Source organism: Eulemur rufifrons, chromosome 2 (genome assembly GCF_041146395.1).
Source record: "Eulemur rufifrons isolate Redbay chromosome 2, OSU_ERuf_1, whole genome shotgun sequence".
Taxonomy (NCBI): Eukaryota; Metazoa; Chordata; class Mammalia; order Primates; family Lemuridae; genus Eulemur; species Eulemur rufifrons.
The window spans coordinates 125814180-125827069 of record NC_090984.1 but is presented as its reverse complement, the minus strand read 5'-3'; the positions used below and the strand labels follow the sequence as shown (position 1 = coordinate 125827069).

Sequence of the window (12890 nt, the reverse complement as noted above, 5' to 3'; positions counted from 1 at the left end):
GCCCAGGCCGCGCTCAGCACCCGAGGCCCGTCCTCCGCTCCCGGCCCCGCCCCAGGCTCCGCCCCCAGCTCGAGCCGCCCAGGCCGCGCTCAGCACCCGAGGCCCGCCCTCCGCTCCCGGCCCCTCCCCAGGCTCCGCCCCCAGCTCGAGCCGTCCCAGGCTGCGCTCAGCACCCAAGGCCCGCCCTCCGCTCCCGGCCCCGCCCCAGGCCCCGCCCCCAGCTCGAGCCGCCCAGGCCGCGCTCAGCACCCAAGGCCCGCCCTCCGCTCCCGGCCCCGCCCCAGGAGGGCCCACAGTTCCGGGCCCCGCCCCGCCCCCTCCCGCCGCGCGGAGGCGCCGCGGGAGAGGCCCGCTGGTTCGCGGTGTGTAGGCCTTGCGGTCGCTCCGGCCCGGAGGTCGCCGGTTCGAGTCTTCGTGTCCCCACCGCGGTCCCGGTGTCCGTCTCGGTCCCGCGGGCGCGGCCGTTGCGGGCGGCGCGGCCCGGGCGCGCGCGGCGAATCTGCGGCTGCGAATCTGCGGCTGCGAATCGCGAGAGCGGCGGGGCCTGGGCGGGCGCGGCGGAGCCTGGCGGACGCTCGGCGGCACCGCGACCCAGCACCGCGGGCCTAAGGCGGGCGCCCGGCCCGCGCGGCCGCCGGCACCATGACGGGCCGCGTGTGCCGCGGCTGCGGCGGCACCGACATCGAGCTGGACGCGGCGCGCGGCGACGCGGTGTGCACCGGCTGCGGCTCGGTGCTCGAGGACAACATCATCGTGTCCGAGGTGCAGTTCGTGGAGAGCAGCGGCGGCGGCTCCGCGGCCGTGGGCCAGTTTGTGTCGCTCGACGGTGCGTCCGGCGCGGCGTGCGTGCGTGCGGGCGGGCGGGGGACCCTGAGGGACGACGGGGACGCGCGGGGCTGGGGGACATGGACGGGGCGTGCGGGGCCGGGGCACAATGAGGGTTCAGACGAACAGCGTGCGGGGCGGGGGTACCCTGATGGGACGGCGGGGGTGGGGCGTGCGGGCCCTGGGAGCTGTGCGGGGTAACGGATCTAAGGTGGGATTTTGAGGCCGCGGCCTGGCTCTGGGGACACCGCCGTCCCCTGTAAGCAGCGTCGGCCAGAGGGGTGCATCCCGCGCGGCTCTGTGCAGCCCAAACAGCAGATCGGCCGCCGCCGCAGGGAGCGTGAGGAAAAGTTCTGTCAGCCCAGAAAGTCCCTGGAGCGTCCCCTCCCCGCCGCTCTCTCCGCACCCTCGTTCTGCGTTCAGGGGTGTCCGACGCGAGGGTCACATGGTTGGTGGCCTTTGGGACTGGCTCTTTCCCCGGCCTCACGCACCAGACTCGGCCGGTTGCTGTGGACAGCGGGGCCTTTGTGTTTTGCGGTGGCGGCTGGCGGCGTCGCGGGGTGCGGGAGCGGGTCCGCGGAAGGACGTCCCGCGTCGTGGCCCGTCCAGCTGTGTGCGGGCGGAGCTGCCGAAAGCAGTCGCGCGTGACTTTCCGTGCGCACGTGTTTTCATTCGTCCAGGGAAGTCAGCGGTGCGTTTAACTGTGTAAGAAATCGTCCGGCTTTTTCAATGTGCTGCACAATTTTTGGATTCTCACCAGTTGTTCCACATCTGCACCAGCACTTGGTTTCGTCAGTGTTTTTTGTTTTAGTCATTTTAGTAGCCACGTGGTATCTCATCGTGTTGTTAATTTGCATTTCCCTAATTACTGGTGATGTTAAACGTCTTTTAATGTGGGTATTTGCTATCCCTGACTCCTGTTTGCTGAAATGTCTGTTCAAGTCTTTTGTTCATGTTCTGGGTTGTTTTCCTACTGTTGAGTTTTTAGAGTTCTTTGTGTAGTCTAGTTGCAAGTCCTTTGTAGTATATGTGATTTGCAAAGCAAAAGTTTTTTTTTAAGAGATGGGGTCTCTCTTTGTCGCCTAGGCTGGAGTGCAGTGGTGTCATCATAGGTCACTGCAGCCTCAAACTCCTGGGCTCAAGCAATTCTCCTGCCCAAGTAGCTGGGACTGTAGATGCACACCGCCACACCTGGTTACTTTTTCTATCTTTTGTAGAGATGGGATCTCACTGTGTTGCTTAGTTTGTACTCAACTCCTGGCCTCAAGCTGTCTTCCTGCCTCAGCCTCCCAAAGTGCTAAGATTACAGTCGTGAGCCACCATGCCCAGCCTAGAAGTTTTAAATTTTAACTAAAAGTGTTACGTTTTGATGAAGTCCAATTTATCAATTTTTTTTTCTTTTATAGATCATACTTTTGCTGTCATGCCCAGTAACTATACCTAACCCAAAGTCATGACATTTTCCTTCTAAAAGTTTTTGTTTTACTGTTAGAACTATAATCCATTTTAGGTTAAGTTTTTTTTTTTTATAAGGTGTGATCTGTAGGTTGAGGTTCATTTTTTGCATGTCAATGTCTAGTGGTTCCTGCACTAGCTGTTGAAAGACTGCCCTTTCTCCACTGAATTGCCTTGCTTCTTTGGCAAAGATCACTGGACCATATCTGTGTGGGTCTGTGTCTGGACCCTCTGTTCTGTGACCATTTTCTTTTTTCAATTATCTGCTCAAGAAGATGATGCTATTTTCTTTGTCAACATCACACTGTCTTGTTTATTGTACATTTTATATTGTCTTGAAATCAGATACTGTGAGTCCTCCAACTTTGTTTTTCCTTTTAAAAATTATAGCTATTGTGACTTTTCCTTTCCCTTTAATTTTAGATTAATTCTGTGTGTATCTACAGGTTTTTAGTTTCCTTTTTCTGAAATACTTAGTACCAAGTGTTTGGGATTTCGGATTTCTTTGGATTCTGGAATATTTGCGTTACACCTGTCTGAGCGTCCCTTATCAGAAAATCTGAAATCCAAGATGCTGCGATGAGGATTTAGTGTTATGTCCGTGCTCAAAAATTTCAGATTTTGAAGCATTTTGGATTTCAGATTTTCAGATTTGGGATGTTCAACCTGTACAAAAAGTCTTGCTGGGGTTTTGATTGGAATTACATTAAATCTCTTGATAAATGCAGAGCGATTTGACATTTTTACTATATTAAGTCTTCCAGTTAATAAACACAATATGCCTCTGCATTCATTTAGGTTTACTTTGATATAGTCCATCAGTGTTCGGAAGTTTTCAGCATATAGGTCTTATACATTTTTTAGGTGTATACCCCTAAGATCTATTTGGAGGTTTTTTTTGTTTTTTGGTGTTTGGTTTGGTTTGGTTTGGTTTGTTTTTTTTTTTTTTTTTTTTTTTGGAGACAAGATCTTACTACGTTGCCCAGGCTGGTCTCAAACTCCTAGTCTCAAGTGATCACCTTGGCCTCCCAAAGTGCTGAGATTACAGGTGTGAGCCACTCCACCTGGCCCATTTGGTATTTTTTTTAGATTCAGTTTTCAATTGTTCATTGCCCATATTTGGAAATTTGGTTGACTTCTGTCTGTTAGCCTGTTTTCTATGACCTTGCCAAATTTACTTGTTAGTCCCTGGAGTTTTTTGTAGACTCCCTGAGATTTTCTACATAGACAGTCATATTATGTATTTTTAAGGACTGTTTATTTTCTTCCTTTTGTTTCCCTTTTTTGCCTTAGAGCAGACATTTTTGCCTTGTTCCTAATCTCAGGGGGAGGCATTGTGTCTCTTACTGTTCTGTGTGATAATAGCAGTAGGTTTTTGTTACCAGCACTTTATCAATAATGTTGAGGAAGCTCCCTTTCTAGTTCTAGTTTGCTGAGAGTTTTTATCATGAGCAGATGTTGAATTTTGTCAGATGCTTTTTCTGTATCAACTGATAAATCATATGTTTTTCTTCTGTAGTCTGTCATTGTGGCTGATTTTTTTTTTTTTAGAGGCTTTTTTTCTGAGACAGGGCCTTACTCTGTCTTCAGGGCTAGAGTGCAGTGGCGTCACTGTAGCTCACAGCAGCCTCCAGCTCCTGGGCTCAAGTGATTCTCCTGCCTCAGCCTCCCGAGTAGCTGGGACTACAGGCGCCACCACCACAAGTGGCTGATTTTTGAATGTTGAAGCTGCCTTGCATTCCTGGGATAAACCCACTTGGTCATGGGGTATTATTCTTTGTATGTGTTGCTGGATTACATTTGCTAATATTTTGTTGAGGATTTTGTTTATATTCCTGTGGGATATTGGTCTATAGTTTTCTTATAATGCCTTTGTCTTGGATATCAAGGTAATTCGCCTTATGGTGGAATGGGTTGGGAACTATTTCCTCATCTATTTTCTGGAAGAAATTGTGTAGGATTGGTGTTATTTCTTTTTGAAATGTTTGGTAGAATTCACCAGTATAGCCATGTACAGCCACCTGAGCCTGGAGTGATTTTTTTTTTCTTTTCTTCTTTTGTTTTTGGGACAGAGTCTTGCTTTGTCACCCTGGCTACAGTGCCGTGGCGTCATCACAGCTCACTACAACCTCCAACTCCTGGGCTCAAGGGATCCTCCTGTTTCAGCCTCCTGAGTAGCTGGGACTCCAGGAGCACAGCGCCATACCTGGCTGATTTTTCTATTTTTAGTAGAGATGGGGGCCTCACTCTTGCTCAGGCTGGTCTCAAACTCAGACAGTCCTCCTGCCTCGACCCCCCAGAGTGCTAGGGTTACAGGTGGACGTGAGCCACCGTGCCCCACGTGGAGGTTTTTTTTGTTTTTTTTTTTTTTGAAGGGTCTGCCTTCAGTTTATTTCATAGTTGAAGTTACAGTTTTGTACATATATATTTATATATATATTTTTATATATGTATACTTATTTTTAGAGTCAGGGTCTCGCTCTGTCACCCATGTTGCAGTGCGATGGTGTGATCATAGCTCACTGCAGTTTTGAACTCCCTCTTTGGCCTCTGCAAGTGCTGGAATTGCAGGTGTGAGCCACCACTGCTGGCCTGGAATCGGTGCTTTTGATCTAGTTGTTGATTTTATGCACACAGAGTTGTCTGAAGCATTCCCGTATCCTTTTGATGTCTGCAGGTTCTGTAGTGACATCCCTTTTACTTTTAGAAGTTGGTGTGTTGTGTTTTCTGTCTCCCTTTGCCTCTCTTGCTAGAAGTTTATCAGTGTTACCATTTCAGAGACCCAGCTTTGGGTTTCATTGAGTTTTCTCCCCTGCTCTTCTCTCCCCATCATCTAGTCTATTTCATGCATGACTAGGGCCTTTGTTCTCTGTGGGGGACTTCCCAAGGGTGCCTTCTAGGACTGCTGGGCTTTGTCACACGTTGCCAAGACTTTCTTTGATGCCTGTTGGGATGATAATAACAACAGTAATAAAAAACAAATCATCATGCTAGTAGACACTTAGGCTTTTCTGTGGGAAGACACTGTGCTAAGTGTACCCCATGGCTAGTGACAGTGCATTGTCCTCAGTGTGCCCTGGGATGGAAGGAAGGGGGTGTGGAGCAGGTGCAAGGCGGGAAATATGTCGTGCTGTTAGGTGGCACCAGGATGCCTCTCTAGCCCAGGCTTGCTCTCTGGAGGGAGGGGCAGCCCCAGCAACCAACTGTCTCGGCCCCAAGGAAGTGCCGCGGGGGCTGTGGATTCTTAGCCCCTGGGGACCACCAGTGCAGGTGGGGTTGGGCAGAGAGTGGGGAGAAGGGGCGTCAGCTGCTCAGGCAGCCCCTCAGCCTCCCTGGCAGGCTGTCCAGGCTTCCACCGCGCATCTTCCTTTCCTCATCATAGCAGCAGTTACACGGCTGGAAACTTGGTGCCTCCTCGGTCCCCCTGGCACCCGAGTAGGTCCCCGGCCGGTCCCCCTGGCACCCGAGTAGGTCCCTGGCCGGTCCCCCTGGCACCCGAGTAGGTCCCTGGCCACCCCTCGCTTAGCTCACCCTTGCTCTGGCTTCACCTTGAAAGCTGAGCTTTCTCTTTCAGTTGCTGTTTTCTAGGTCCCAAAGCCACTGTCTTTCCTGAGCATTCTTGCTTCTTAATTGAGAACTAAGCTCAACACTTAGCAGTTTACTCTGGAATATGTAACTGAGCCATAAGGGTGGCCAGAGGCTCGCAGCAGGAGAGTCCCCAGGAGGGTCTTGACCGTGGAAACTGAACCCCAGCGTCCAGCGGCCTTTCCAGGCACAGGGGTAGGACCCGCTGAGTCCCTCTCCATCCTGCCCCGCCCAGCTGGGCCTCCCACAGATGTCTCCATGGAAAGGAGTTTCACAGCAGCAACTGCGGCCCCTCAGTTAAGTCCAATTAGCACACACTTGTGCAGTGTTTCTTCCCTGCGTTGGGGAATCCGCGTGTGAAAGGGAGGATGGCGCTACCCCTCTGGGCCGCCTCTCTTGCTGGCATGGGGTGTTGCCGGCTCTGTCCGGGCCGCAGAGGAGCCAGCATGGACTCGCCGCTGCAGCCGCCTGGGGCGGGCTCTGGAGCCTTTTGCCTCCCCACGGGCTGGGCCCGCTCCCGCGCAGTGGCAGGGCCATCCCCTGCTGTCCACACGGGGGCGGGCGTGGCCAGACCCACAAAGGCTGGCACCTTCCACGGGTTAGTTCCAGCTTGGATTTTTTTTTAATAGAAACTTGTTATAGAAAGTGTCAGCTGTTTTTAGAAGAAGAGGGCATCTGAAGGGCAAGCGTGCGTGTGCTGGCAGTTCCAGGCTGAGGAGACAGGCTTCCTTCTCCTCGGGGGAGCCCACCCCATGGGCGAGCGCCCGACATGGGCGGGGCAAGCACCTGTCCGCGTGTGCCTTCCATGTGTGTGCGTGCACGGGTGCACGCGTGACGGGCAGCAGAAAAGCAAGGGGACAGCTCCCAGAGCAGGTGCAGCTGGAGTGGTCCCAGGAAAGGTGACGGCGTGGGGGCCTGAGGGTGAAGGGGAGAGTGGCGGAGGGGAGGCGTGTGGCGGGATGTGGCGTGCCTCTGCAGCGCCCTGGGGGTGACGCCGATCGTGGTGGAAGATTGAAGAGGTTGCATTAAACACTCAACCAAAAGCGAAGTCTCCACTAATGAATTGAATGTGGCATCTGTCTGTGGCGCTGTCCTGTCAGAAGCGTGCCTCCTTGCCTTCCTGTCTGTCTAAGCAGGGAACGGTGGCTGGAACGGAGCGTCCCTTATTCCTGGAGGGTGGGGCTTCAGGGGCTTTCTATACTTCGTCATTGTCCTTTTTCTAATGCGATACTATTTGAACTATTTATTAAAAGCATGTAGCCTTTTTAATTATAACCACAGGGTGATCTTTGTTTCCTTTTCCTAAAACAAAAATTGAGGCTAGATGCACTGGCTCTCCCTTTAGTCCTAGCCAATCGGGAGGCTGAGGCTGGAGGATCCCTTGAGCCCAGGAGTTTCAGACCAGCCTGGGGAAGGTAGCGAGACCCTGTCTCAAAAACAGAAAAGTTGGTGGGGAGTGTGTGCTGGAAATAAGCATGCTGAGATGTGGCCGTCCTGGTCAAGCCACTGCCAATGGTTGTGGTCTTCAGTGGGTTTCCATTCTCTAAAAGCTTTCAAATGTAAAACTTCCAAAACTTAAACTATCGCCCACAAAGCAAAGAACTCTGACAGCAGGGTAGAAGGTGCAGGCACCTTGATCTCAGCCCAGTGAGACCTGTGTTGGATTCTACAGAGTTGATACGTTGGTGTTTGAAGCCCCCTCATTCCTGTATGAGGTGGACCGGGGAGCAGAGCTGGATGGCTTCCCCTGGGCCCTGCATCACTCCCTGGCCTCTCTCCCGGATTTCTGTGTCAGCAGGCTCCCCGCTGTGCCCCTGCCTGGTCCTCTCCAGCGCTGACAAGGGCACACCGCTGGGACCTGCTCTAGCTTCTTGAAGGCCACTAGGTTTTGGGGAATTTGTTACGGCAGCCATAGAAAACTAATACACGCCCCCTAGTTGCCACAACCCAAACGGTCTCCAGGCCTTGCCCCTGCCCCCAGCACCACCGCTGTTGGAGAGGGCCTGTGTCAGTGCCTGTCCCCAGCTGGCTGGGCGGCCCTGTGTCCACACTAACTGGCAGGAGGCCAGCTCTGAGCCTCAGCCCTGAGAAGGCCCCGAGGCTTTGTTTCTGCTGCTAAGATGGGGAGAGCTGAGTGCCCCCTGACCCTGCTCAGTTCTTACTTCCGGGTCAGGCCCAGCAGCCGCCCAGCCAGGCTCACTCACTGTTCTTTTCAAAGTTTTCCTGGCTACTCTCATTCCTTTTTGCTTGCAGCTGAACTTTAGTATTGAGATCTTTAATGGATCTCGTTAGTATTTGAGATTCAGTTACATTCACAGATAAGCTAGACGCTGTGCTTGTTCTATGCACGGTCGGTCCAGGTGGCCACCCCATGGGTGACACCAAGGTCCCTGCTGGCGCCATACTTTCCCCAGAGGGTCTGGCCCTAGACTTCACTTCTGCGTTTGCATTGCATTCTCACCTGTGTCCCTCCGACAGGCCCTGCACTTGGCTGAGGTTGCGTATGTGTCCCTTAATTAAAGAAGCCTCCAGTCCTTGTGTCTATACTTTGTCACAGATGTGCTGGCCTTGGTGCTGGCTGCTGAGGGCCAGTGCCCACCGGACGGGAGGTGCTTTCCAGTTCCACTGACATTGCTCATGCCCCAGGTCCCTCAGTTTAGCACATGCTCGTTAGAAGACCAGGCTTCAGGCCAGGCATGATGGTTCACACCTGTAGTCCCAGCACTTTGGGAGGCCAAGGCCGAGGAGCCCAGGAGTTGGAGGCTACAGTGAGCCGTGATTATGCCACTACACTCTAGCCTGGGTGACAGAGCCAAACCTTGTCTCTAAAAAAAAAAAGACTAGGCTTCGGTGGTCAGGTTTATACATCTGTGAACAATCTATATGTTCACCTGATGTTTCCAAAGGGCATGGGCCCCAAAGTGCTGCAGGGCAGAGTGTGGTGGGACATCCTGGGCTTGTTCCCACTTGGCAGAGTGCCACAGCAGAGTGGCAGGTCTGGCTGTGGCCACACTGCACGGGGCTCCCCTTGCTGCTGCTCTCTGCGGTGGACGGTGCGTAGCTGGGTGGAGGTGTGGGGCCTTCCGCAGACCAGCTGGCTGTGGCAGCTCTAGGGCCGTGCAGAACACAGTCCCTGCCCTCCAGGAACCAGCAGGAAAATGGACGCATTCACACGCAGTCACTACGGTTGTGACGTCTGTGTGTGGGCTGGCAGGGGCCCAGCCGAGGGCCCAGCCCATGCTGCACAGGCAAGCCCATGCGGTGCCGGTGGTCTCACTACGGTTTGGAGGCAGAACCATGCCCTGCCTGGCGGCTGTGTGATAGCGGTCCTCTCTGGACTTGCAGTGTGTTAGGAACATGGTTAGAAAATGTGGAGAGCAGAGGCAGGTGTGGTGGCTCACTCCTGTAGTCCCAGCTACTCCAGGAGGCTGAGGCGGAAGGATGGCTTGAGCCCAGGAGTTTGAGACCAGCCTGGGCAACATAGCAAGAGCCTGTCCCCCACAAAAAAGAAAGAGAATGCAGATATGCTGGGTCCACCATCCCCAGCTCCAGGTCGAGGCCACAACCCTGTTGCCTGGGCGGAGTGAGGGGCATTTCCTCCACGGGGGTTCCTGGGCTCAGCGTGAATGACGGGAGAGAGGTTCGACCTGCTGCGGTTGCCTGTATGAGCAGTGCCGACCCCTGCTTTTCTCTCACTTTGTGTATTTGGATATGCCGAAAGGGCTGTAAAGGCAGATTTGCTTGGTCAAGTTTTGGCTAATCAGTCTTTTCTGTGTTTCTAGGTGCTGGCAAAACTCCGACCCTGGGTGGAGGCTTCCATGTGAATCTGGGGAAGGAGTCAAGAGCACAGACCCTGCAGAATGGTATTTCCCGTGCAGATGCCCTGACTGTGGGGTGGGCTACAGGAGCCGGGGCTGGCGATGCTGGCATGGGGGGTCCTGCAGTGCCCACCCGCTCCGGCCTCACGCCTCGTGCCTGCTACTTCCTGGGCACCTTCTCGCCCAGCCCAGGCTGCAGTTCCTGGAGGAATTGTGCCTTGAGTCCCCTCCCGCCATCAGGGCCCTCCTGGGCATCCTCAAAGACCCTTTGCCAGGGCTGCTCAGTGCCAGGTCCATGGACCCTGCTGGGCCCACGACTGTTGGTTACTGGTCTCACTGGAGGTGAATACACAATTTATAGCAGTTTGATCCTTCAGTGACATTTTCATCGTGTTTTTAAAAGTACCAGTTCACAACAAATTAGAGAAACGTCTGTTGGGTTGTTTTGTTATTGAGTTAGAAGAGTTGTTTATGTATTTTAGATATGTCTTTTATCAGATATATGATTTACAGAAAATTTTCACCCATTTCATGTTTTGTCTTTTTTTTGTCTTTTCATTTTCCTGATGGTGCCCTTTGAAGCACAAAAGTCTTTAATTCCGATGATGTCCAATTTTATTCATTTATGCTTTTGTTGACTGTGCTTTTGGTATCATAACTAAGAAACTTTGCTCAATCCAAATCATGAAAATTTATGCTTATGATTTTGTGAGTTTTGTTGTTTTACCTCTCACATTTAGGTTTCGAGCCACAGTGAGTTAATTTTTGCACATGGTAAGCCCCAACTTCATTCTTTCGCACATGGTTGTCCAGTTTTCCCAGGACCGTTTTTTGAAAAGACTGTTGTCCCAGTTGGCACCCTCTTGGTACCCTCCTTGAAAATCAATTGACCATAAGTGTTAAGGTTTATTTGTGGATTCTCAGTTCTATCCCATTGGTCTAAATGGCTGTCGTTTGCTAATACCACACTGTTTTGGTTATTATAGCTGTGTAGTAAGTTTTAAAATCGAGATGTGTAAGTCGTCTACCTTTGTTCTTTTTAAGAGTGTTATGTTGACCATTTTGAGTCCCTTGAATATGAGTACGAATTTTAGGATCAGCTTGTCAGTTTCTGCAGTGAAGTCAGCTGGGATTTTGATGGGAATTGCGTTAATCTGTAGATCACTTTGGGGAGTATTATCCTCTAAACAGTACGAAGTCTTCTGATCTCTGAATGTGGGATATCTTTCCATTAATTTAAGTCTTTAATTTGTTTCAACAATTTTAGTAGTTTTCAGAGTGTAAGTTTCACACTTCTTTTGTTAAATTTATTCCCAGTTGATATTCATATATTGATCTTGTGTACTATAACCTTGCTGAATTCGTATTTTAGTTCTAGTAGCTTTTTAGTGTATTCCTTAGGATTTTCTATATACAAGATTTGTCATCTATAAATAGGTACAGCTTTCCTTTTCCTTTCAATCTAGCTGGGATTTTTTTCTTGCCGGGTGGCCCTGGCTAGACCTCCGGTACCATGTTGAATAGCAGTGGTGAGAACAGACATCCTCGTCTTGTCCCTGCCCTAGGGAAGCATCCAGCCTTCGCTGTCACGTGTGCTGCTAGCTGTGGGTCAGTCCAGGCAGGGCGACTCTGTGCTGGGACCCTCGGACTCGGTGTTTCCTTTGGTCACTCAGGAACGTTGGCGACCATAGGAGAGAGTCTCCTGATTAGGTGCATCCCTGGGTCCCGCCGTCTTTACCTGCATGCTGGAGGTGGCCTGGCCGAGGTAGCATGCCTCTGGTTGGATGGCATGTCACCCCGCTCATTTCCCCTTGAATCTCTCTGGGAGGTCACAGCGCTCTTGGACCTGCCTCTCCTGGCTGCTGCTGCAGGTGGCGGTGGCCAGCACGGACATGGCCCGAACCTGGCCCAGGCCACAGGGCTGGTCTGCGTTGGCACCTGCCACAGGGGAGTTGGGCTTGTGATCGTAACTCACAGCAAAACGAGTCTTTAAATTTCCGTTATGTTCTTTTTCTTTGACCCCTGTGAATTTATTAGTAGATCAGTGTAGTTAGCGCTTTCCCTGGTTTCTGGCTTCAGGCTTCTGTAGTCAGATGTCACTCTCCGTGTGAGTCCGTCCTCTGCAGTACTTCCAGGCTTGCCTCAGGGCCCAGCTTACGGTCAGTTTTGGTAAAAGTACCTGTGTAGTGGGCCTTGAGAACGCCCTTCCGGCCGTAAGTGGGGTGCACTGTTCTGCACACAGCATGTAGTCAGCCTTCCTCCTTGTCCCCGTCGGTTTGGGTTCTGCTCATGCTGTCTGTCACTGAGAGGGTGACTATGGGTTTGTCTGTTCCACCCACAGCTTTGTAGGCTTTTTGCTTTGCCTAAGACTGTTACTCGCACACACAAACTGAAAAGTCTTCCTGGCTGGTGGCCCAGCCTTACACTGCTAAGTAGCACCCCGGCTTCGGGCCCTGGTGTTGCCTGGCTTCACACACTGCCTGTAGCGCCCCAGGTCCGCTCTTCCGCTGACTTTAAGATCTTCTCCTTGTGAAGAACTTTGTTCCCAGTCGAGAATACTGTCTGCATTTTCCCAGAAACCTGTGGTGTTTACTAGAGTTGGTTGTACCTCAGACCCAAACTGTAAAGAGTATTGCTAGTGCAGACATGTTCATTGCAATAAAATTGGAAATCAACAACAAAGAGAGAAATAATCCATCTTACTTTAAAAAGAAAAATGCCTCTGAAATGCCCTTGGTTTAAGGAAGAACTCAAACCAGAACAGGCAGGCTCCCTGGGGTGGCTGTCAGTGACGGTGCGCGGGTGACCCTCACTCCCACGCGCTGTGTGGGGAAGTGCCAGGGGTGGGAGCTGCATCCCTGGGGGAGCCGTACTGTGTGGGTGGGTGGTCCCGGGAGACCTTTCCGCTTGGCCCCCGCCAGCTGGTAGCCAGTGGCCTGGGCGTCCCGCTGTCCTCCGTGCTCTGCCTGTTCATTTCTCCTCCTCCCTGACCTTTGCACCGTCTCCATCGTTTTGCCTTTTCCAGAACGTCATGTGGTGGCAGTCACACGGCACATAGGTTGGCTTCTTTCACTCAGTGACGTGCACGTAAGAGCTTCCTCCATGTCTTTCTGTAGCCTTGTATGTCTTTGGGATTTATCAGTTTTCCAATTTTAGTCTTTCTGGTGGGTGTGTGGAGTACTCGTGATTTTAATTTGTTTCCCTGGT

At 52.1% G+C, this 12890-nt stretch overlaps 1 protein-coding gene across 4 annotated transcripts in view; it reads left to right on the top strand.

Annotated features, from left to right (window-relative positions):
- Positions 1-556: 556 nt before the first annotated feature.
- BRF1 (BRF1 general transcription factor IIIB subunit) overlaps positions 557-12890 on the top strand; it is a 64603-nt gene continuing 52269 nt past the window's right edge. For 2 of the 4 annotated variants that reach the window (XM_069490795.1, XM_069490786.1), the window contains exons 1-2: positions 557-826; positions 9648-9728. In XM_069490795.1, coding sequence (XP_069346896.1) covers positions 643-826; positions 9648-9728 — 265 coding nt within the window. In that variant the 5' untranslated portion in view covers positions 557-642. Of the gene's footprint in view, positions 827-9647; positions 9738-11936; positions 11969-12890 lie in introns of all 4 variants that reach the window. The other 2 variants (XM_069490804.1, XM_069490812.1) reach the window with 2 other exon arrangements.